At 50.3% G+C, this 24,565-nt stretch overlaps 1 protein-coding gene across 1 annotated transcript; it reads right to left on the bottom strand.

Moving 5' to 3' along the window:
• Nucleotides 1-3,761: 3,761 nt before the first annotated feature.
• LOC143168839 (cholesterol 7-desaturase nvd-like) lies at nucleotides 3,762-16,913 on the bottom strand (the record flags this gene model as incomplete). Its single annotated transcript, XM_076355770.1, is given in 9 exon segments — nucleotides 3,762-3,923; nucleotides 5,345-5,521; nucleotides 7,333-7,452; nucleotides 7,720-7,845; nucleotides 9,324-9,502; nucleotides 12,035-12,163; nucleotides 12,166-12,219; nucleotides 16,602-16,604; nucleotides 16,697-16,913. Coding segments are annotated over 9 exon segments (1,167 nt in total), but the record flags the coding sequence as incomplete, so codon positions are not given.
• Between the last annotated feature and the right edge of the window lie 7,652 nt (nucleotides 16,914-24,565).

The following is a 24,565-nucleotide window of genomic DNA, read 5'->3' as shown; positions in this document are numbered from 1 at the left end:
AGTGAACCTGCTCCTCTCTCACCAGTGAGACATTATATGTAGCAGAAAGTGAACCAAGACTACTTGGCCAACTGGAGGGCTTGGTCGGTGTGTTGTAATGCGGTATTTTGTATTCAAACCACCAGGACAGATTCAGCTCAGCTGGCTTTTATGCTGCTAAAGCAGTGCCAGCTGATGCTGGGCAAGATAGTCCTAAAACTCACACGTACCACGTTTCTGCCCAGCGTGGTCAGAGATTTTCACTTGTACCAGCAGATCCACCTGCAAACTTGCTTTCACCCCAGGAGAAAAGAGGCGTTCGGGCATTGAGCAGGCTCACCCCTTTCCACAAGACAAGGCCCTTGACAGCTACTTACAATGATAGCCAAAATACGAAAGGGCACAGAAGTCTTTGCCTAGAGGCTATGTCAGTCTTGACCTGCACCAGAGTGTCTCAGGGTCACAAAGATGTGATGGTGAGTGGGGATCACTGGCAGTTTTGCATGCAGGAACGCAGCATTGCTGATGCTGTTCGGAGCTCCAAGACCCATCTCCAAACAAACGAGAAATGACCGGGGAATTGTCCCAGTTGGAACAAGTACATGGACCAGGATTCAAAGGAGAAGGAGCCCAAGCCTACCACTGGAAAAATCCAAGGTACGTTGTATGTCACCCTTCATGTACCCTTTTCTTTGACCTGTTTTGATATCCTTTGGGGTTTTCTAACCTTGCCCCTCACCCCCCCTCAAAAAAAAAAAAAAAGTGAAAAATAACTGCTTGAAAATTAGGAAATTTGTAGTGAATTTGTTAGTTGGGAAAAAACAAAACCTAAAGACATGGAATGACGATAGGTCTGGCAATTGGATAAACTCTCTTGGCTAGTAGTCAAGTGTGAAGATAAGCCATAATAATAAACACAACTATCAGAATATAATAGTAAGAATGGCTGTAGCTTTGCAGTAGCTTTGATGTAAAAGTGATTTCAGTAAACAATAAGATAAGATGCCCTCGCATCCTAACCTTAGGAGGTTAGGATTTGTTTGAAAATGTAAAAATGTAAAGTGGATAACGTATGGCCAAAAGGCATACAAGACTGGAGGACAGTGCTTCTTGGCATGCCAGTGTCTCCCAGCACTACATTGTCCTTATTGCTAGACCCATTTAAAAGGATAAGATTGCAAATGGAAACATAAGAGCCTTAAGCTAATCCTGTCTTATTTCCTGATTCTCTAATTTCTGCCTTAACAGGACACAACTACTTTAGCGTTAGTAATAAAGGAAACGGTAGCTCAGAATTCAGGCTCTGCTGGAGGTATCCCATAGTTTCCTCTAATTTCAGAAGGACTGATGAATCTAGCAAAGCTAATTTAACTCGCCATCTCTAATCTGATCTTCAACAATTTGCCTTCCTTGGAGTTTTGTTCATCCTGAGATCCTGCACATGGGAACACGGTGAGGAGCGGGGAGCAAGAGCCCAGGTGTGTTGCACAACAGACCTAGATGGGTGCTGTGCAGGTAAAGCCTCTGTACTTTGTGTGTGTGTGTGTGTGTGTGTGTGTATGGGGGGGTGTGGTGGTCATGTGCCCCCTTGAACGTGTGGGTGAACAGTACATCTTGACCCACTTTATGTATGGCAATCATAGAATCATAGAATCATTGAGGTTGGAAAAGACCTCTAAGATCATCGAGTCCAACCATCAACCCAACACCACCATGCCCACTAAACCATGTCCCTAAGCGCCTCATCTACTCGTCCTCTCTGTCCCGGTAGCTGCAATTTCTGCCTGTTGCTGCTTCTCCATCACCCGTCACTGCGAGGGCAGCTGCTCCCTAAGGAATGGGGTGCTGAGAGCCGAGGGGTGTCCCACTGCCCCTGAGTGGGACAGGCAGGGCAGGCCCAGAGGTCATGGCCAGGCTCAACCAAGAGTCCAGATCATGGAGCAAGCTCATGGTGATGAGGCAGATCTGAGGTGAAGCTGGGAAGTAAATCTGCAGCTCAGGATCGGGATGTGGTGAGGGTAGCCAGGGTCAGACACAGCACAGCAATCACTGGGCAGGTCCACGGTGGTGGGACAGGGTGGAGGTCAAGCTGGGAAGTCAATCTGTGGTCAGAGTTCGGATCACCCAGGCATGGGCATGTCTGCGGCTGAGCTGGAGACTTCCTACAGCATAGCTCAGGACAGGGACAGAGCTGAAATGGGGGTCCTGGGCCATGGGCAGGGAGTGGATGAATGCCCCAGGTGAGGCTGGTCAGGGCCACTAAAACATATTAGTGCTCTCAGGTCCCTGAGATGCTCAGGCTGTTGGGTTCGGCAATGCTCCTTGTCCAAGCTCTTGCTATCTCCTTAAGTTCCGTGCTGGATATTCTCTGTGGCTCCTGAAACAGGACAGCATGGTCCAGCTGCAGAATTGCTTTTCCCATGCAAGAACACCCCACAAAACAGTGAAGAACAACAAACCATGAACGTGAGATCAGTTTTTAAAATAATTTAATAGTGAAATACTGACAGTGCAATATCCAGATGTGAATGGCAAAGGCACAACTGCACACCATTATCTGGGATGCTGCCAGGGTGGGCGATGGACTCTGCACTGGCAGAGGGCTGCAGTGGCATGTTCCTGCTCCCGGCTCCTGCTCTGTGAGTTAATGGTGAAGGAGGAACCAGAAGCCTCAGCAAAGTGCAGAATTCACAAGGCACAGGCAAGCGCACCGTACGCCTGAGAGCAGCAGCTACCAGCCTCCTTGGAAAGCTCCTGGAGCTGAGCATTTGCTCTTGCTTGCTCTTGGCATAGAGTAACTGCCAGAGTCCTGCTAACTGTACAAGGCAGGCTCTGTCTATGGAGATTATGGGTTTCTCCAGGGCATGCAGCAAGGCAGAATTTAACTCTCCAATACAGAGCGTCTAGACACAAAGCACAGGAGAATCTAGACTAGTTTTCGCCAGATTTGCAGCCTAGTTTCCATGTGTTAGCTTCATTTCTGATCACAGTGACAGTAAGTGATACCTATGGTCTTGCCATGAGACGCAAATTTTTACAGTCAACAATGTACCCAGGGTATTGCTGGAATCCAGGGGCTACCAAAGCAGGATCTTAGTCATGTCCTTGACCTACAGAGTTGTTGTCGGTCTAAGTGATTTGATCACCAGGATAGTCCCTCTGCTTCCCAACTAGGTGCTCCATCAGGCATTGAGTCATGCAAGAGCTCAGTAGGCTTGAGGAAGCCCAAAGGTATGGTAAGGGCTTGGTGGGCAGCTAAAACCCATGCTGCCCTGCCTGCTGCCAGAGAGAAGGAAGACGGCATACGTTTGTGGGCTTTGCAGTCACACCTCTGATGCCATGCAGACATCAGCCAAGGCTCCCCTGGAGAGCTGAAGCTTGCCCCAGCCAAGGTGATGGTGCAGAAGCAACAGCAGGCCTGGCTGGGAAAGGACACTTCAGGCAATAAAAGGCCACATGAAAAGCTTTTCATATAACTACTCAAAATGATAGCAGCAGCGAGAGACAAGGGCACTTTAAAGGGAGTTCTGGCAATCTTAAGTTCATGCCCAGCTCATACGTTGCAGCACAGGTACAAGACCAAGCATGTTACACCCTTTGAACTTTGATGCCCTGAACATGGAAGGTAAGAGAAGATCTCCAGGGCTCAGGCTCTGCTCCCTGTGCTAGTGCCAATATTTGTTATATTGATCATGTCTGCCCAGCACCGCTGCCCACCAGCCAGGGTGGGCAGGAGCCACCTGAGAGCCTCTGGCCACCTTCTGCAGTGGGCAGCAAGGTTCTCACCAGTCCAGGCCCTCCTTCTGCACCGGGAGCCTTGTGCTCTTCTCGCTGTAGAACTGGGTGTACCAGCGCTGGTGCTTCTGGATGCTGGAGTCCTCTCTGACCAGCAGCGGCTTGGGCAGATAGTGTTTGTTATTCCAGATGGCTATATCGCACTCAAACTGGGGGGAGAAGGAGGGTCTTGTTCAGGTGGGGAAGCTGAACCAGCAGTTTTGTGCGTGCTACCTGACACTAGGTTTATTTTTTAGCGTTTCTCCCAAATGGCGGGTGTAGGACTGCTATTTGTAACACTACAGCTCTGGCTGCACTTAGCAGGTCTTTAGCCCATCATAGCTCCCAAACAAGAAGCCACTTTGATCTTAGACTGCCTTTGTCATAGGAGATACTGAAAAAGAAATGGATGTTGTGTAGGTAGGAGCTGCTCCACCTGAGATTTTTGATTCCTTGGGTAGCTCCAGCCAACCAGGGCTTTATGAATTAAATTTATAAATTAAAATCTTAAATTCTGCATCTTAAATTCTGCTCAGACACACATGCAATAAGATTTATGGAGTTTTCCTCTGTGAAGAGGTCTCTGCAGAAATGAGTGCTGCTCATTCACGTCAGTAAGAATGCAAAATATTAAGCCAGCATTTATACAATACGAGCTAGCACAGCCAAGTTTGATTTGGGATAGGTTTTTGGCATCTGAAAATCATCTTCTGGCAGTTTTTACTGTAGTGCCAGTGAAACTCGCTCTGGTCAGACCAAACAGTTTCCTAGTTTTAACCCCTGACAGAAGGGAATGACATGAACTCTCCTGAGTGCTTGAAGGGAGTTAGAGGGATGATGGAGCCAGATTTTTCTTGGTAGTGCCAGCTGGTGTAACAAGGAGTAACAGCCACAGATTGCAGGTTGAGAAGTTCAAAATGGACATTAAAAATAAAAATTAACAATGTGGGTAGAGCAACAGTGGAACGGGACACCCAGGGAGCTGGAGAGATGGGGGCGTTCTCCAAAGGAGAAGGCCTTCAAGGCCATGCCTGACCTGAACTTGGCAATAGTCTTGCCCCAACTGGGACATTGGACTGGAGACCTCCAGAGGGACCTTCCACCACTTCCATGAATCTCTGTGGTAAGGACCTGGAAAACCCCTGTCAGGAGTTGCCCAATCTCATTGGAATTTAACAGCAGGAGGATTTCTTGGCTCAGTTCTCACCAAAGGAGATAGGATGAACTTAAATCACTGACCTGGGATGATGGAAATCTGGATGCCGTTATTCTCTCAGTGTCTTCCTGCAGTTTGGGAGAGGTTGCCTAATCCTTGTGCCTCAGTTCCCCATGCACGGGGGGGGGATAGCACCTCTCTGCCATCCTCAACAGATTGAACTGCTGCAGGGACCCTCTTCACTTAAACCTCCAGTGTAGCTGTTTGGGCTACTGAAACTGAAAGATCATACCAAGTACTGGAAGGATCTTGCCCACGAGTGCTTTCCTCCCACATATATCTGAGCCCACATGGGCAACTGCTCTTCCTTCTCACACCTCTTAGCCACCAAGCTCCAGGGGACCACCTTTGGCTGCTCTTCTTCAGAGGCCTTACCTGTATGCACTCTGCTCTCAGGATGAACTTGGGGATTATGGCCAGCACGTTCTTCCGGTAGTAGATTTTGTGGACAACATTTTGCAGGAGAGGCTCCAGGGGAGTCACCGTCTGCAGGATGATCCCATGGCCCAGGAAAGCATGTTCAAAGATCAGGAAAACCAGCCCTGACCCCACCTGCAGTGCAACAGAGCAGCCTCAGGGAACAGTCCCCGGTGGTCCAGCCCTCTGGTACAGCAACTCCCACAGCTTGAGACCTCCTTGAGATGTCTCCTAGACTGTGCTCAAGTTCCCCTTCACTCTGTCTTTCATCAGATAATAGGCACAAAGTCAAGCTACGCCTCAGGGCCATGAGTCACAGACTGCTTGCCAACTGTTAATGCTCCCCAGCTCAGGGGAAATCCAGCAGAGCCATGCAGCCCGTATTGGCCTGGGACGTGCCAGGCCTGGATGGCTTTGCTGTGGGCCCATGGGAATTCATGGGGGTTTACAGTGCTCTACGGGTCCCAAAAAGTTTAAAATCTAATCTTCTAGGAAATGCTTCCAAATTTTCACTTGGTCTTGTTGTTCATCACTGAATTACCTTCAGGTCATCAACAGCCTTACTGGATTGTTGACACCAGTCCTGGGCTCCGATCTCAGTAGCAGCGATTGCAATACACTATGGAGGTAATACAACATCCCTGCTCCTGCTCTGGCTTTCTCCTTTGCAGCTACAACAGTCACATTAGGTTTTAGCTGAAATCAGGTTCAGCCTTTTATCTTGCATGACATGAAGTACTTGTTCTCTGCTCTTTGACGTGCATCCAGACACACAGATGCATGGTCATACACTTGGTTCTTTGAAGCAGTGCAGATACTGCTGGGTTTTTTTGGCTACTTTATTTACTAGTCCTTTAATGTTTGGTTGGGTACAAACTCTTTGTAAGGTTATTTTAATGTCTTTTTTCTCCGGTTCATTGATATCAGTGCTAAATAGCACAGATCTAAGAATTGAACAGAGATACAATCAACATCCACTTTGTGATAATTCCTTAATTACACCGAGATCTATTCCTTATCAAGGTTTTGTATCATGATTTGTTTTGCTATTGTTCTGAATTTGTAATATGGGAATAGGTCAAATGCCTTCGAAAATGTGCTAGAACAAAGTTACTAATTTTATCAGGCAAGCTTAGCGTTTCATAAAAAAACCCAAAACCACAACCAAAAATGAAAGTGAGAACATCTAGTTCCCATTGATTCATGTTTAGAGGCATTATTTCTATTTTCCTTTAATTCTTTATCAATTTGTGTCAACTATTTTAATTATCTCATTGAGGGCTGATCTTGGGCTACAAGACACACTGTTTCTGATTTTTTGGAAGTGGAGAGGGGAAAGAGAAGCGTGGTTAATAAACATGTTTCCAAAACAAAAACCAAAAACACAAGAAAGGAAGAAAATAAGAAAATTAACAAACTTTTAATTGTAGGAGGAGCTCTTGACATCAGTATGAATTTATTTCTTTAGCGTAAATGTTTGTAAACTGACAAATCTTTGCGCTTTCCAGAAAGTTGTCTGAAAAACCCTGAGTTTTTTGGATCACACAGATCAACATCCTCAAAATGTTTCTTACTGTATATTGAGTGCTCTCTACACCTTTCCCAGGCATGTTCGCCATGGACTGAAAAGGTCCACACTCCTGTATTGTAGAGCGCTGTGACAATGTGGTGTGAAGGTCCCTCGGGATCGTCACCAGTGTTTGCTCAGGTACTAGCTATTTATTTTTTTTAGTTTTAGTTTTAAGTTGTTTTATGGGCACAGCAGTCCTTACGAACCCTCCCTTTTCTCCGAGCAGCCCCAATGCCAGTGTGTCGTTTTGGCCCGTGTGTCTGATGCAGTTGGTAGGAAAGGCTACACTGGGCAGGGTGGGCAAGGACTCACTTAGCCTTTTGGGTGACAAAGCCCTTCAGCTCAGGGTGCTGGTGGTCTCCAGCGTGGGACATACCTGCCTGGCTGAAACCGCTAAATCCATCAAGGAGACGTGCTTCCCAAAGATGGTTGCGGTGTGCTGAACCAGCAGCCAGGAGCAATGCTCGTTGGGCTCCGGCTCCGGCTGGCACTTGGCCTGGAGGGGTGGAGAAGGATCGGTTCAGTCCAAGCTGGAGAGTACAGATTGAGGGGAAGTAGCAGCGAGATGGTGAAAACCATCTAGAGATGAGCAGAGATGAGGGAGTGCAGCTAAAACCCTCAGAGACACAGAAAAGAGACTGGACCTGAAGACGGGGGGATGAGGCAGAGGGGATGAGGTGGGACTGATGCTCTGAGGCAGAAAGGGGACCTGGTTTGAAAGACTTTGACCTCCTCATGGCTAAAAGGGGAGCTAGGGTCTTACCTTCCAGATGTGCTTCATAAAATCCCACAGCTTGGACCTCGTGTATCTCAGATCAGAACCGCCCAGAATAGCTGGTCCGTGGAGAAAAGCCAGGTGAGCTGCGTCGGCCACGTTCTCGGGGATTTTCTGCCATTGGGGAACAATTTGCCATTGGCAAGAGCTGACTTGGGTGCGAGCTGCCTGTATTAACAGCAGTATTGCAACAGCACGAGCAGTACAGCCCAGCACGTCGCTCCGAGCATAGCAGAGATGCTCGCAGGTACATGACACAGCAAGAGGCAACCGAATGAGTGGAGGAAGGGGCCTCAGCACAGACTGACCTGGAACTAGTTCTTAACTAGTGTGTAGGAATAATTTAAACATGAAGCTCAGAAAATTCGGAGTTAATTTTAAGTTCAAAGAAGTCTATGCATGTTAACTTCTGCAGCCACACAAGCTGGGACTTCAAATGAGTCCTTCCTTTGGCCCTGTAACAACTGTAAGGAATAAAGCATTTTTGTGTTTGTGCTCCTAGACTAGATTTCACATATTTTAAAACCCTTAAACCTCACCAGCCTGCCCACAATATGTCACTTTTTGAGAAGTTTTAACTGCTTTATTACTCAAATACACCAGCTGTCTACCAGCTTGGCAAGTAGCACAGACTGGCCCCAGTATAGGCCTGTGTACAGTGGTTTGCACTGAAAAGCAGACATGAAATAAATATTAGTAACCCATCAATCTCCCAAATTCTCCCTGCTTCTCACATCTCTGCCTACTCCCAGAGCCGCATCTCCTGTGTCTCATGCACCTTCTTCATTTCTTTTAATAATTCTCATTTCTTCCTAACCCACTCACCTTAGTCGTGATTTAGTCAGCAGGCAGGCACTGCCTTTGGAGAGGCGTGCGCTGTAGATTAAGGGTCATTTTTGTCACTGATTTTTACAAGTAGAAGTGTTCTGCTCAGTGGCAAGTATATAAAAATCTCCCAAGGTCCAAAATCCCAAGGGATTGCCCATTTTCAAAGCTGCTGCTGCCTCCCATCGCTCTCCCAGAGGAGCCTCCACCTGTGGCTGCCCCCGGCTCCCTCCAAGGACCACGGCCGCAGTCCCTTCTGTTTAGTGCACACAGAAGTGGCACATCAGAGGTGATGGAGGCAACAGCCATTTTGTTCTCCGTGGCACATTTGTCAGCGTGTGATGGTGATTATGAAGATTAACAGCAAAATAACCGCGCATTTCCATTTCGGTGATCGATGAGTTGAAAAGCCTCCTGACACTAAGTGCCGCAATTCTTAGAGAATCTTTTTTTAAATTACATCAGTTATAAGTCAAAGCAAATTAACAGATTCCTTTTAAGTACTCAGAACATCTGCTCTCTACTCAAGAAGCCCACAATCCGTGTTTGGGGAACATACGCCGTACTCTCGGTATACAGTGCGGGAATGTGTTTCTAGGTCTGAGCTCTGTCAGCAGCAGCGATGACACTGGGCGCAGGCAGGGCTAATTGGGTTAGCTGGGAGGAGATGTCCCTGAGTGGGTTAACTGGGAGGAGATGTCCCTGGACTGGACTATAGGAGAGGACCCACGCGTGGACATGCCCCATGGAGAGACTGGGCTCCCTACCTGGATGTGCGCATCAGCCCGGTGCTCTGTCTGCCCGCGGAACGCCCACTCTTTGGTGGCAATCTCCTGCTGCTCGGGTGCTGCCCACCTCGGACCGACCCCTTCGCAGTGGTGCCAGACCAGCAGCATCCCATTCACCTCGCGGGACGGCCAGGTCCGGACCCTCGCGACACCTGGCACTGCGGAGGAAAGAAAGGATTCAGTCAAAAGTGGCATCTCCGAGGCTGACGCTGGCGCTAAGGGTCGCCTCGTCCTGAACCACAGCTCAGAGATCATCTTTATGGGCTGTATCCCTGTGGCACAGACTCTCTGGTGGCACTTGCCAGCTTTCAGGCTGCTGAAGAAGGACAACAGCTTCTGAAGTTCACAGAAGAGAGATTGCTTAAATCAGTTCTATTTCAGTTGGGTGTTTTGCATAAGTCTTTTAGGGAAGAAGCACGGCTGGCTGCTCTGCAGCCTTCTTTCACTACTCTTAAAACTGTTCAAATAAGTAAATGTCTGCTGCATCAATGGATGCTCCTCAAGTTTCAATGAGCTAAAAGGAGATGCTTTTAGTTATGGTTGTACCATCTCCACCTCCCGAGTTCAAGTCATTCTCTGTTACAATACTGCAGTATCATGTGTTGCTTTACGAGTATATCTGCACTCTTTCCAGTGAAATGAATTTTGGCATTTATATTTAGCCAATTGTCAGAAAATGTAGCTTCCACTGGATTGGAAGGCTTTCACTTTCATTACTTTTTTTTCTAATTTGCAAACAAGCACAGAGGATAGCACTTCCTTATTATTCAGCCTTGTACAGTCATGTGGGAGGTGAAATAATAGGAGAAATTATGTTTCTCTTTCAGTCAGTGAATATCAGAGGGGGCAGGAGGACACCTTCGCTGCGATTTCTAATAGAAAAAAGCTGGTGCTTTGGACGGGATGCATCTCATTAAATTTTAAAGAGGGCTTCATCTGCCCCCACGCAGACATAGACACATAGAATCATTTAGGTTGGAAAAGACCTTTAAGATCATCGAGTCCAACCATTAACCTAACCCTGCCAAGTCCACCACTACACCAGGTCCCGCAGCACCACATCTACAGGTCTTTTAAATACTCCCAGGGATGGGGACTCAACCACTTCCCTGGGCAGCCTGTTCCAGTGCCTGACAACCCTTTTGGTGAAGAAATTTTTCCTCACGTCCAATCTAAACCTCCCCTGGAGCAACTTGAGGCCATTTCCTCTCGTCCTGTCGCTTGTTACCTGGGAAAAGAGACCGACCCCCACCTCGCTACAACCTCCTTTCAGGCGGTTGTAGAGCACGATGAGGTCTCCCCTCAGCCTCCTTTTCTCCAGGCTGAACAACCCCAGTTCCCTCAGCCGCTCCTCATCAGACTTGTGCTCTAGAGCCTTCACCAGCTTCATCTAGCACCAGGTTGGGCTCTGTGGCTCTCCTGCCTGCCTGTCGGTCCCCTGCAAGCCCGGTGCCGGAGGAGCTGCCCATCTGAGCTCTCCAAAATACCTCTCTGTCAAAGTGACCTGCATGAGCACACACGGCTTTTAAATCTGTTTAAATCAACCTGACCCATTTGGGCTGTACTGGGAGCAGAGCAGCTGTCTGCAGTTTCGTTCTTTTAATGACTACAGATAACAGTGACTCTGAATACAGCCGTTTCAGATGAAACAATGCATCTTGGCAAGCGTTTGTGTATATCCAGAATATTCATTCTCATTTTGTGATGAAACACATCATTGTTCATTACTTGGAACCAAATTTTCATTTGAATGCAGCTCCTGACTGAGTATGTATGGGAAAGAAATACAGTATTAATCGTTTTTTCTGAAAATAACACACACGCACAAAAGGAATTACTGTTTGCTGAGATCTATAAATTATCTCATCCCATATAGATGGAATGTTTCTTTCATTTTTGGGAAAAATAGTCTGTTTAGTAGAAAGACTAACTTCTGCTGCTAATCAATGTTTTCATTGCTCCCAATCAATCCCAATCAGAGAAAGTTGAATTTCTCAGGAAAAAAACTAAGAACAAGCCAAAGCAAAACTCAAGGTAAGTCTGTTTGCTGGTTTCAGCCACATCTAGAATTGGTGATTTAAACTAAGTGGAGCCAGATCAAGTAATTGTTACATGTGAACTTGAAGTAAGATACTCTTCCTACACAGTCAACGCAAACCACATCTAAATGGTAGGTGTATGCGAAGAGCTTTCCTGGATTGTAACCAAAAGTTCCCTTCAAGCCTTAAAAGGAAAAAAAATTGCCATCGAGAGACTATTCTGTCATGCTAATACGACAGATTTATCACTGATGTGGTATAAGCTATCACTACAGAGTACAGAATCATTCCTTAAACCCAGTGGCTCCTCAGGATCCATCCCTGCTGGTGCAATGGATGACTCAGAGTTAAAAATCTTCTTTTATACCCTGCTTGCTGAATGCAGGAGTTGTAGGACTATCAAAATCAAGGCTGGTTATTTAACTAGACTAAAGTCCCAGTTATCATCTAACATAGGAAAGGGCACTGGAACATTATGCCCCAACATGGACAACCCAGGAGGAAAATGAGGGTGCTGCATGAAATAGAGGAGCAGGATGGAGGGTGAGTTATTATAAAGACCACTTTTCCTTAATGAAGTAGCTTTTAATGAGGACACACAAGGCACTACCTTTTCTGGGGATGTTTTCTGCAGATTTGGGGGACGTTCACCTTTTCCAGCATATGGGATGCGGGTGCATTTTCCATCTTCTCCTCGAAACTGCCAGCTGTGAAACGGGCATTCGATGCAATTGCCCATGACGCACCCGCTGGCGGCGAGGTTAGCCCCGAGGTGAGGCGGTAAGCGTCAACCATGTAGGCTTCGCCATCCTGGGTGCGAAATGCAGCGAGCTGTTCTGCAGAAATAGGAGGTTATGAGATTGTAAAAACATCCCCATGTGATGGGGGTCAGGTAAGACACACATTGCTCGGCCCCTTCTGAAAAGGCAGCACCGACTGGCGCTTTTACCCAAAGTTGCAGGCATCTGCCTGTGCAAAGACATGCAGAAATATCCTGCTAAAAATTAATACTGGAGGTTTTCTTTCCTTTCTAGTGGAAGAGCAGTGGCAGGACAGAAATAGGGTTGCTCCGGAGAAGTTATTTAACCACGAGATGGCACCAGGCAGCTGCCAGAGCCGGGGCCGGTGCTGCTGCCCAGGGCTGCGGGCAGGAGAGACCTGCCAGGCAGCAGCTGCCTGCCAGGCAGGCTGCAGGCAGGAGGCATTTGCTCACTGCAAAAAGGGCCATGCAAAATTGGGATGGCAGCTGCTGTAGCGAATGCCCAGGGTGTGGTGGCCATCAGCTCGCTGCCCAGGCTTAAAAGACAGCCCAGAGCAGTGCCGCCGGCCGGTCGCACCCCGTGTTTCACAGGCAGCACGTTGGCACCCTGCAGAGCCAGGCAGCTGCCCTGGGTCCCAAGGGGCTGCTGTAGCGCAGAAACATCCATGCTGGAGGGCATTACCTTGCTCCAGGCAGGGGGAACATAATTTATCTTGGTCGTCTCTAAACCCTCATGGCTTTGACATTCAGCCCTGGTTTTTGAGCTCTCAGAGCCTGTTTCAGCTGCAGGATGAAAGATATCTTCATAAAAATGTTTAAAGATTTAGGATGCTTCCCCTGCTAAGGGAGAGATACACAGAGAAGAGTGATAGCTGCATTTAAAGAGAACTCTGTTCCCTTTGCCCGAGAGGTGTAGAGGAGAGCGCACGGGCTCATATGTTTCAGGAATCTCTGGTAACGGTAGCTAGAAGGAGAAGCCGTTCATCTGTTTGCTCTTGCACTCCAAGAGCCATCCACACTGCAGCTGAGCAGCAAATCCCTTCCTCCGGCAGCGACGGCCGGGTGCTGCGAGCCAGAGCACTGACTCCTCCTCGGCAAAAGTGAGTTTTCTGGTGAAGCGAAGGGAAGCCCCTGACTCTGGTCTGCTCCACACGGGGAGTGGAGAGTAGGTGCTGGAGCAGCTGGGGCCGTGTTGCCCCGGCACTCAGACCTGCTTTTCTCTATCGCCGGGTCTGATTCCTTGTGCTCCCTGAAGCAATGTGAGGTTTGCCCTGCTGGGATCTGTCCCTGCTCAGTTCTTCCTCCCCACCCCCAGGGTAGCACTGTGTTAGCTGAGCAAGAAACTATTAAAATGGAGAGACAGACAGTACCTGGTCTACAGCCGTAGGTCTGTTCATGGCACTGCTCTGCCCAGCTGTGCAAGGCAACCAGAGCTGGATGGCATGTCACAGCATTATCTAAATAAATGCTCTTCCTGGAGGGACTGAATAGGTGCCAGGTGCTTTCCTGGCTCAGCACAGAGCTGTTCCAAGGCTACTGCGGCACCGCAGACCTGCCAGCACCCACATCCCTGCCAGTGGCTCAGAGGAGAGGGGCTGTTCATCGGTGACCTGGCCTGAACAAGGCTGGACCTGCTCCAGTGTCCCCTCAAGTCATGTCCTGGTTGGAAGGGGACACACCTCGTCTGGGAGCTCAGAAGTACTTGGGGGCTCTTTGTACAGATGTGGACACTGTGTTGAAGGCCAGGGTGCTCCAAGGTCCTCTCTTCCGTACTGGGCTTCAGGTTATGCATATATGTATTCAGATTTCATCAGTTTGTGAAATCTGATCGTTGTAGTGGTGGCTGTTAACTTAAAGCTCAACAAGTGAGATAAGACCAAACTCAACTTTGGGAGGCAGGTTCTGTCCGTGTTTTCCCACACAGCCACACTGATGACAAGTGACACAGTGTGAGCTATCCCACCCAAACCCATTTTCCTTGATTGAAGTTTTGTGGTCTGGACAAAGAAAAGGAAATCCTGCAAACTTTCCCAGCCTTCGAGCCTAGGAAGGATTATTTCTGGTATCTGGCAGAAATGAGTTGTACTCCAGTGCCTGGAGATCCCTCCTTACCCAGGGCGCCTGGCTCTGTTGTCCCTGCAGTCTTTCTGGAAGGCTCTCACACACCTGCTGGCAGCAGGCACAGGGGAGTGAAGGCACTCGAGGTCCACGTCCTCCCCCCTGCCCCAGGTAACAGGGATTCATTCTGAAGCATCAGCAGTTTCTTCTCTCTCTAACCTGCCTCTCTACCTGACCTGAGGTTCAGGGCAAAGGGGGAAAGCAGGGAAAGGGTTTCTGCCTGTCGCTGGAGGTGTTGCAGGTTCACCAGGAGCAGCGGCAGTGTGCAAACACAGAGGAGCAGCGTTGGATGGATCAGAGCAGAGCACTTGGAGCCCAGGGGGTCCCAGCCACATGCCCCAGGGAGCAGCCCTGCACCCTGGTGCTCTGCCCGCCAAATTTTAAGACAGCTTTACTCGCACCTCTAAGGCTTTCCTTCATACATGCAGTCTGGAGCTCTTCTGCCTTGAAAATCTGAAGCAGTGCCCATGGCCAGACTGCCCATAGCTGGGCTGTCTGAAAAGCTCACCCAGGACTCCTGAGTGAGTGCTGCTTTTGCCTCCAGCCTTTGCACTCTGGAGCCAGCAGAGCCAGAGGAGAAGCTGATCTTTCTTTGCTCCAGCTTGTACATCAAATCTGATGTCTCTCCACTTGGGAGGACAGTAGCCTGGCCTAAGATATACTGAAAAACTCTGTTGCAGGTGAATATCTGTAGAGCATTCACAGCTACATACTGATGTTTTCCTATTAAATTAGCTTTTTTTTTTGGTTATGGAAATCAAACGACAATTGTAGCAAGAATAGCACATGGGACACAAAAAGCCCCAAGGCCACTGTGCAGTTCTGGGCACTTGGCTCAGAGGACGTGCTCTGGGGCTTTCCTGCGCAGGAGCCTCACTGGGGCCTGAGCAGCTTCCCTGCAGCAAGCACCCAGACAGCAGCGCTGCGTGGTGCCCCGCAGATCGGAGCAGCTCTCACCCCACTTCCACAATCTTAGGAGAGAATGAGGCTTTGCTGCATGCTTAGTGCCATGTTTTGGAAGGTGTCTCATCCCAAAGTATGAGTCTTGCAGGGACTGAGTCAAGCGATTTTTATTCTTTCATCTCCTCTGGCTCACTGCCTCCGGAGCAGGGCTGCATTTCCAGGCTATGCTCAGAGACTCCAAAATAAATTAGACACCCAGAAACCTGGAGGATACAGGCTGTTTAACTGTCTTATTTACTGATCTTCCTGGCACTGGTACACTACTGTCACTATGCCACTAGAAGTGATTTTACCTGCACATTTCAGCCAGACCCAGAGGACTGGGTGCCAGGAACCAGGCTTCGCGCAGACAACCAAGGGAGTCATAACAGATGGCCTGGTGGGGCCTCTCTAGGACGTGCATACTGAATTGAATAGGCCCCATTATACAAAAAAACCCAAACCCAAACGACTTCACAGGAGAAGATGGCTCTTGAAAATAGAAAAACTCCACGCTTTCACCACTGAATCTGAGGGATTTAAATGCAGAACCATCCCTTCTGATGAGGAAGGCACCAGCACGAGTCCAAAACCATCTTCAGGGTGAAAGGACCCTGGACAAGTACAGGACCCCTCTGGATGTGGCTCTGAGGGCCCATCCTGATCTCCCCAGGAGATGAGGAGCTGGAGGCAGCGATGCCTGGGAGGAGAGCCCAGGTAGCGAGGTGCTCCAGTGTCCCAGCAAGGAACCAAGAGGGGGTGCTCTGCACACTTGCAAGGAGCCTGTGCCATGATGTCCCCAGTGCCCCAGCAGGGATACTCAGTGCCCATGCAAAAGCCCAGGCTGTGACACCCTTGGTGCCCCTATGTGGGTGCTGGCTGGTGCGCTCTGAAAGGGATGCCTGGGCAGAGTTGTCCCAGTGCCACAGCAGAGCCCCCAGGCAGGGATGCCCTGGCAGGGATGCCCTGCACAATGGCAAGGAGCCCAGGCAGGGACACTGCAGTGCCCCACCATGGGTGCTGGCTGGGATGCCCCAGCGCCCCGGCAGGATGCCCTGGCTGGGGTGCTCCAGTGCCCTGATGAGGATACCCATGTGAGGATGTCCCAGTGCCCCGGTAGAGATGCCCAGGCAGGGATGTCCTGGCGCCCTGGTGGGGATGTCCGAGCAGGGGTGTCCTGGTGACCCGACGGGGATGCAGGCTGGGATGTGCCAGTGCCTCAGCATGGGTGCTGGCCTGGGTGCCTCAGTGCCCCGGCAGAAGTACCCAGGCAGGGATGATCCGGTGCCCCGGCAGTGTGCCCGGGCAGGGATACCCGATTCCCCAGCGGGGATGCCCGGGCAGGGGTGCCCCGGCAGGGATGCCCCGGTATCCCGGCGGGGATGCCCGGGCAGGTACGCCCTGCACACGGGCCAGGATCCCGAGCCTCGTCGCCCCCGTTGCCCGGGCGGGGGTCGGGGGCGCCCGTCGGGGATGCGGCGGCTGGCACTCACCGAGCAGGGCGAGGCTGCGGACGGCGCCGCGGGGCAGCTGCGCGGAGTCGAGCGGGCGGTACCGGCCGTCGGGGCAGGGCGGCGGCAGGGCGCCGGGGCGGCGGGCGCGGCGGGCAGCCTGCCTCCGGCTCAGCCCGGGGGCCGGCAGGTAACCCACCTGCCCGGGGCCGCGCCGCAGCGCCAGCGGCCGGCAGCAGCCCAGCAGCAGCAGGACGAGAGGAGGAGGAGGAGGAGGAGGAGGAGGAGGAGGAGGAGGAGGAGGAGGAGGAGGAGGAGGAAGAGCAGCGCCCCGCGCCCCAGCCTCGCCGCCAGCAGCGCCGCACCACCCGCTCGCTCCCCATAGCGCGGCCGGCCCCGCACGGGGACGCACTCCGTGGGCGAGGGGGGGACGGGACTCCCCACCCCGGGGACCCCCCGGGCATCCCCGGCTGCCTCCCGGGCCGCGGCGGTGGGAGCGCGGGCGGATCCCCTCTGGTCGGCCCCGGGGAGGCTGCGACCCAACACAGCACCCGCTCCGGGGGGTGAGGAGGGGCTATGGGAGAGGGGGTGCTTCGTCTGGGGAAAGGGAGGCAAACTGGGGGGGGCGGTGGGGGGTGTCCAACTGCAGCCTGCTGCTAGCTCCGGGTTATGGAGTGGAGGAAGCCGGGCTTTTCTCCAAGAAAGGCAACGAGGACAAGCTGCAGCAAAGGGAACACCGCTTGCACATGAGGAAAAATAATGCTTCCTTGAAAGAGTGGACTTAAATCCAGTAGATGTGTTAATTAATAAATACCTCAGCATCCTCCTGAGCTGCTATCCCGTGCTTAGAAAGCGGGAACCTGGTGTTGGGGCTGGCTTTGACATCAGGCACCTGACAGGACCCTGACAGGTCTGTCAGAGTTCAAGAGCAGCTCAGAGAGGTGCCAACACAGAAAACAGGGGTAACAAGGGACTTGGATCCTCTCTGTGCAGAGAGGATAAATCAGGGCAAAGCCAAGGTTGGGCTATTTAAGCACGCCAGCTGGCTGGAAAAGTGAGGCAGAGAAGTAATGCTTGATTTAATCTGAAGAATTGCACAGGTTCACGAGGTAACTGTAGAAAAGCCACCTGTCATGCAGATACAGTCAGAGATTTCCAGGAGAAGCACAGCAATCCAAAATACCCATCCTAGTACTGAGTAACTGAAAAGGGAAAAGTACACCGAAATGGAGCATCTGGCTGAAGCAAAAGGAGCAACTAAAAGGGTGAATTCAGACAGGGTGAATTGCTTGAAGACCTCACGTGAAAGGTTCAGGTAAATATATATATATGACCTATTGGAAACCTGTTCTAGGAGAAGAATGCTGGTGTAGTTCCGCTGGAGATTGAACACAACAGTCAGAAGTAAACAGACATCCCTCGGAGAGGGACCGGCTGCCAGTCCTGTCTGAAAGGGAAGAGGAAGAAAACAGCAACTCTGGCAAGTGAAGGATCAAGTCAAAATAAGGCAGGTCAAAGAGGGATTTTCAAGAGTGCCTTACTAAGGGCATAAAAGCACATAATAAATACATCAGTTGCACAAAAACAGAGACTTGATGGGTGCTTTGGGGACCGGCAGACCGATGAGCCTCAGTACTGTGCTGGGCAAATCCACTAGACACTGCAGTGAAGGGGTTGAGAGACACAGGAATGAACGTGCTCTGTTGGGGAAGAGTCAGCACCCTGTTTGCACAGAGAAGTCACGTCTCACAAATAGATCTGAGGAGTCAGCAAACAGGTGAACAAGTTCATGCTTTGTTCACCTGGCTTTTCAAGACTTCCTCTAAGGCATGTTCGTCCTTAAATAATCCTGAAATAGCAGGGCGGACCCACTCTGCTTTTGTACTTGGAGAGAAGATAGGAACCAAGGAAAAGGAATAGATGCTCAGCTGTTACAACAGAGAGTAGTATGCATTTATTTCCACAGAACCTGGGAAATGGGATAAACAGATGTCTAAATCATCTGATTAAGATGATTCTAAATTATTCACTATGGTAAAATGTAAAGTTGACTGTGAACTACTGCGAAAGAAGCCTTACAAATCTCTCGGTGACTGGCAGGCAAACAGAATGTCTGCCAGTGAAATGTAATGCACGTGGCGAAGACCCACAGGAGAGGGTTAGCTGTTAATTGGCACTCAGAAAGAGATCTGAGCGTTACTTGACTTGGTCTGTGAATACATCTGCTCACTGGTCCACGCTGCTCAAAAGACAACTGCAATGTTAGGAATAATTAGTATTAATGCTTTTGCAGGCATGATGATCTAAGCGTATAAAAGAAGCAAGGTCCATAGAGGACAATAATATTTTCTATTAGATGAGCTGGTATAGCTGGAAAAAAGTTGACAAGCTTTCAGGCATAATAGCCCTCCTTCAAGAATAATTAGGAATGTAATTAGGAACAGAGCAAAAAACCATCTGCACGTTTGGTCTACTGCAAGGTGCATGTAATGGTGGCCACCGCACCTTGCATGGAGCAAACCTAGAGGAGATACAGAGAAAGGAGGAGAGCGATCAGAAGCAGGGAGTGGCATGAATAGAGTAGACTTGAAGTCTTGAAAATCAGAAGGTGGCTTTACCCATCCATTACTAGTCACTGAACTAGATGGGGCTTTGTCTCAATCTAGCACTTTCCTTTTAAGCTCGTATTTGACCCCTTTTCCAAGTCTGAAGGAATTTATGAGTGGGCAGAACTGGCTCAAGTGAGAGGGAAATGGCCAGGGACATCAAGGGCAACAAGAAAAGATTCTACAGGTATGTCAGGGATAAAAGGAAGATGAGGGAAAATGTGGGCCCTCTCCGGAATGAAACGGGAGACCTGGTTACCCAGGATACGGAGAAGGCGGAGGTACTCTGACTTTTTTGCCTCAGTCTTCACCGACAAGTGCTCAAGCCTCACCGCCCAAGCCACAGAAGGCAAAGGCGGGGACTGGGAGAATGAAGAGCTGCCCACTGTGGGAGAACATCAGGTTTAAGACCATCTAAGGCACCTGAAGGTGCACAAGTCCATGGGACCCAATGAGATCCATCCATGGGTCCTGAAGGAACTGGTGGATGAAGTTGCTAAGCCACTATCCATCGTATTTGAGAAGTTGTGGCAGTCCGGTGAAGTTCCCACTGACTGGAAAAGGAGAAACATAACCCCCATTTTTAAAAAGGGAAAAAAGGAAGACCCGGGGAACTACAGGCCAGTCAGTCTCACCTCTGTGCCTGGGAAGATCATGGAACAGATCCTCCTGGAAGCTATGCTAAGGCACATGGAGGTGATTTGAGACAGCCAGCATGGCTTCACCAAGGGCAAGTCCTGCCTGACTAACCTAGTGGCCTTCTATGATGGAGTGACTACATCAGTGGATGCGGGAAGGGCTACAGATGTCATCCATCTGGACCTCTGTAAGGCTTTTGACACGGTCCCCCACAACACCCTTCTCTCTAAACTGGAGAGGTATGGATTTGATGGGTGGACTGTCCGGTGGGTGAGGAATTGGTTAGATGGTCACATCCAGAGGTAGTGGTCAACAGCTCAATGTCCAGATGGAGGTTGGTGACGAGTAGCGTCCCGCAGGGGTCTGTATTGGGACCGGTACTGTTTAATATCTTCATCAAAGACAGAGACAGTGGGATCGAGTGCACCCTCAGCAAATTTGCAGATGACACCAAGCTGAGTGGTGCGGTCGACACGCCAGAGGGACGGGATGCCATCCAGAGGGACCTGGACAAGCTGGAGAAGTGGGCCCATGAGAACCTCATGAGGTTCAACAAGGCCAAGTGCAAGGTCCTGCACCTGGGTCGGGGCAACCCCCGGTCTCAATACAGGCTGGGGGATGAAGGGATTGAGAGCAGCCCTGCCGAGAAGGACTTGGGGGTACTGGGGGATGAAAAGCTGGACATGAGCCAGCAATGTGCGCTCCCAGCCCAGAAGGCCAATTGTATTCTGGGCTGCATCACAAGAAGCGTGGCCAGCAGGTCGAGGGAGGGGATTCTGCCCGCCTGCTCTGCTCTGGTGAGACCCCCCCTGGAGCACTGCCTCCAGCTCTGGAGCCCTCAGCACAGGAAAGACATGGACCTGTTGGAGCGGGTCCAGAGGAGGGCCACAAAAATGCTCAGGGGGATGGAACACCTCTCCTGTGAAGAAAGGCTGAGAGAGGTGGGGTTGTTCAGCTTAGAGAAGAGAAGGCTTCGGGGAGACCTTCTTGCAGCCTATCAGTACTTAAAGGGGGCTTATAAAAAAGATGGCGGCAAACTTTTTAGCAGGGCCTGTTGCGACAGGACAAGGGGGAACGGCTTTAAACTAAAGGGGGGTCGATTTAGACTAGATATAAGGAAGAAATTTTTTACGCTGAGGGTGGTGAAGCACTGGCCCAGGTTGCCCGGAGAGGTGGTGGATGCCCCATCCCTGGCAACATTCAGGGTCAGGCTGGACGGGGCTCTGAGCAACCTGATCTAGTTGAAGATGCCCCTGCCCACGGCAGGGGGGTTGGACTAGGTGACCTTTAAAGGTCACCCCCAGCCCAAACTATTCTATGATTCTATGAAATCAGAAAACGAAAGGACAAATGGGAGACATGGGGAGCCCCAGGGTGTTGCTGCATAAACCCAGCAGCAATAGCTACCTCCACGGCGAGGAAGGGCTCAGTCCAAGAACTGGTTGGCCAGAGCCTTTACAAATACTCAGCCCCATTGCTCTGCTCTTTTCCCCCAGATATCTTAAATATCTTTCTTCCAAGACATCTTACAGGTGCAAACAGGAGGGCCAGGGCACCCACAGCATCCCTGGTGGGACACACAGGGGTGCGTCCCCTGATGAAGGGTTCACCACCACTGATGAAGCATCAAGAGTTATTCAGGGCACGTCTGGTGTGGCACTGTGGGAGCCTCTGCTTCCTCAGGCATGGGTTGGGGCAGGGAACAGAAGTGAAACAGCCTTTGATGTATGAAGGCTGCCCAGAGGCCCTGGGTGTTAGAGACTGAGTGCAAGAGGCTTTTACAGATGGATATCATGGGCCCAGGACAGGGCACTGGGAGTTCCTGAGTGGGGTGATGGCAGGAGCACCCGGGAGCTTGTTGAGTAATGCAGACCCTCCACACACACTCAAGGCGTGTGGCTCTACCTTGTGTCCTCCTGCTTTCTGGGGTGCCTGGCTGAAGGGTGCTGGGGATGGGCAGTATTGGGATGAAGCACACCCCATGCGAGAAGGGAAAATCAAGTCCAATGCAGAGATTTCCTTCTCATTCTTAACCTCTCAGGCAAAGCCGGGCAGTGACCTGCAGGGGACCATCTGAAGGCAGCTGGGAAACAGAAAAGGAGGAAGTTAGGACATTTAAGTCCAAGAAGCAGTAAATGTTTCTGTAAAGTATGTAAACTGAGTATAATTAAGCATTGGTGAGGTAACTGTGGCTTCTGTAGGCTATTGTCTCTGTATTTATTTTTAGGATATACTGCGAGTCTTTTGACTGGCATATAGCAACCTTAGCTGTACTAAAGCATTTGTGTGGGGTTTGAAGTAGTGCCTGTAGTCACAAATGCTGAACGCCTTTCACAATTTCAAATGCTTCTGAGTTCGCTGAACTAATCACCTAAGGCTGAAATGCTTCACTCCCCAGGCTTGACACATACAGGAGCAGTGTTCATGGTAGAGAGGATTCATCTGCTTCAAGAGGTTGACAATATGAAGTTTAACTTTATAGCAAAACAAGTAAAGGAGAAACATGGTGTTTAGCTAATATTAGAAATCCTTAGACTGGCTGGGACCTTCTAGCACATCTCTGCGTTAGATCAGGGCTGGGACTTGACATGGCGACTGAAATGGGAAGTGAAGGGCAATTCACAGGATTGCAGGAGTAGGATGAAGCCTTGGAGGACTGGGTTGTTGGCCACAAACACTCTCAATGACGTTTTTCACCAGATAATCCTACCTGTGTCTTTCCAGGAAGCCCACCTTGAGACTGTGTGTCTTGCCTTCCAGATGCGCTGACTTGTAAGTACATTAAAGATACCTTCGGGGAAGGAGATGAGATAGAAACAGCATTTTCTTCAAAACCAGTGATGTTTAGCCTTGTCTCACCATGTTTTTATTTGGTTTTAGGCTGGTTTCATAATAAAACTTGTGCAATCAATCTTTCTATCTGTCCTCGGCAACAAGGTTTTGATCTTCTAGCAAATATCAAACACAGATGGCAGGAGGGCAGAGCTCTTGAGGGGGTACATTCCTGTCACATTCCTGTGCTCTGGATTTTGTGTTTGAGCCCTAACCCACCAATTATCTGTTCTGGTGCACATTGGAGCACACCCAGGCTCCACGCTCCAGCCTGCCCGCTGGCTCCAGGGGTGAGGTACGTCAAGTGCAGCAGAAAGTCTGGTGCCACTCAGCTCCTGCCCCTACATGCCATATTGACACAGCTGGGCCAGCTCTGGCTTTGTCCGGCTTGCTCAGGATCCTCCAAAGCTGCTCCTTTGGTGTAATGTACGCCTCTCATTTATCATGTTTGGTGTCTTTGAAAGCCAAATCTGGCAGGTTGGAAAGCAGCCCTCTAATTTTTCTGTTCTCCCAAAGTTGGGAGCATTCACATGGGAGCTGCACAGGCTGGGGAGCCCCTGGAGCTAGTTAAACATTTGCAAAGACATGAACATTTCCCAGCAGCAGCATGAAGTACTAAGACTACTGAGGTGTCCTAGACACCGTTCACTACAGGGGGACAGATCCACGTCTGGCTGGGGCAGCGCAGAGCTGGGCCCCAGGATGCGAGGGGAGCTCTGAGCACTGTGATGGAGTCCTGGGAGGGGGACAGGAGGCCTGGGGATACACGCAAAGGGGCTCTGCTAAGGAGGTGTCTGCTGCCTCCTCCCAAAGGCAGGTTTCAGAGGTGGGAACTCTTGCAAGTTTCTGCACCCATTGCTGTGAAGACAATGATGTCCTGTCTTTGAGGACACCTGCCTCTGGAAGGGTTACAAGTTCCAGAGTGCCTCATTTGTCATTGACACCCTTTTCCTTCCCTCTTTTCAGCTTCATCGCAGCCCAAAGAAGTTGGTCATGCCCAGAGGTCTCACTCGCCGCTTGCTAGGGCACCTCTGCCTACCAATGAAGCCTGTAACCACCTGGACTCTACTGGGGAAACACACTCACCTGGAGAAGCTCATATGTCCCCTTCCCCAGGGAACTTGGCCCCTCCAGCATGCCTCCAGCCTCTTCAAATGGTGGGACCATTTCTGCTTGAGCAAGGTGCTGCACAGGCACACCCCACCACATTGTGCGATGAGCAGGGCTGCAGGTTGTTGGTGCAACAGCAGACTCTGGTGTCCCAGTGTTCCCAGAGAGATAAAGGAAGTGAATCTGACAGCCCTGGATGTCAGCTCTACCTTGTGAAGCAAGGCAGCCACATCCCAAGCTTTACCATGGACACCCAAGCTGTTGGACTGAGCTCCAGCATGGCGGGCTGCGCATGTTGGGGAGCACCAAGGGCTGCGCGGGGGCTGATGTTCCCCAGCATGCTCCATCTCCAGCCACTCTGCACCGGTGACTGCATCACTGCATTACCTGGGCCCAGGCTTCAGCATCCTCTGAGGTGAAGATGTGCAGGAAGCCCCCAAGCAGTGACCGATCTCTCTGAGCTCCTTTCCAGTCTCTGCTATGCAGCAGTCCCAGGGGGCTGGAAGTCCCTAAGAACAAGTTGTCCCATCTCCTGGGACACAATGTGCAGGCAGCTGAAGCCCAGCCACCTCTTGGCTGGTTTTCCAGCAGAAAATATGGAGTTTTGTCAAAATGAAAGTTTCCCTACAGAGCATTTCAAACATGTGAATGTTGGTTTTCCCTTAGAAAATCATGCCAGTGGAAATTCCCACCCACTCCTACTGCACATCTGACTGTGTGTTTC

This window comes from Aptenodytes patagonicus, chromosome 18 (genome assembly GCF_965638725.1).
Source record: "Aptenodytes patagonicus chromosome 18, bAptPat1.pri.cur, whole genome shotgun sequence".
Lineage (NCBI taxonomy): Eukaryota > Metazoa > Chordata > Aves > Sphenisciformes > Spheniscidae > Aptenodytes > Aptenodytes patagonicus.
Note: the sequence above shows the minus strand (reverse complement) of the source record. Positions and strands in the feature narration are given on the sequence as shown.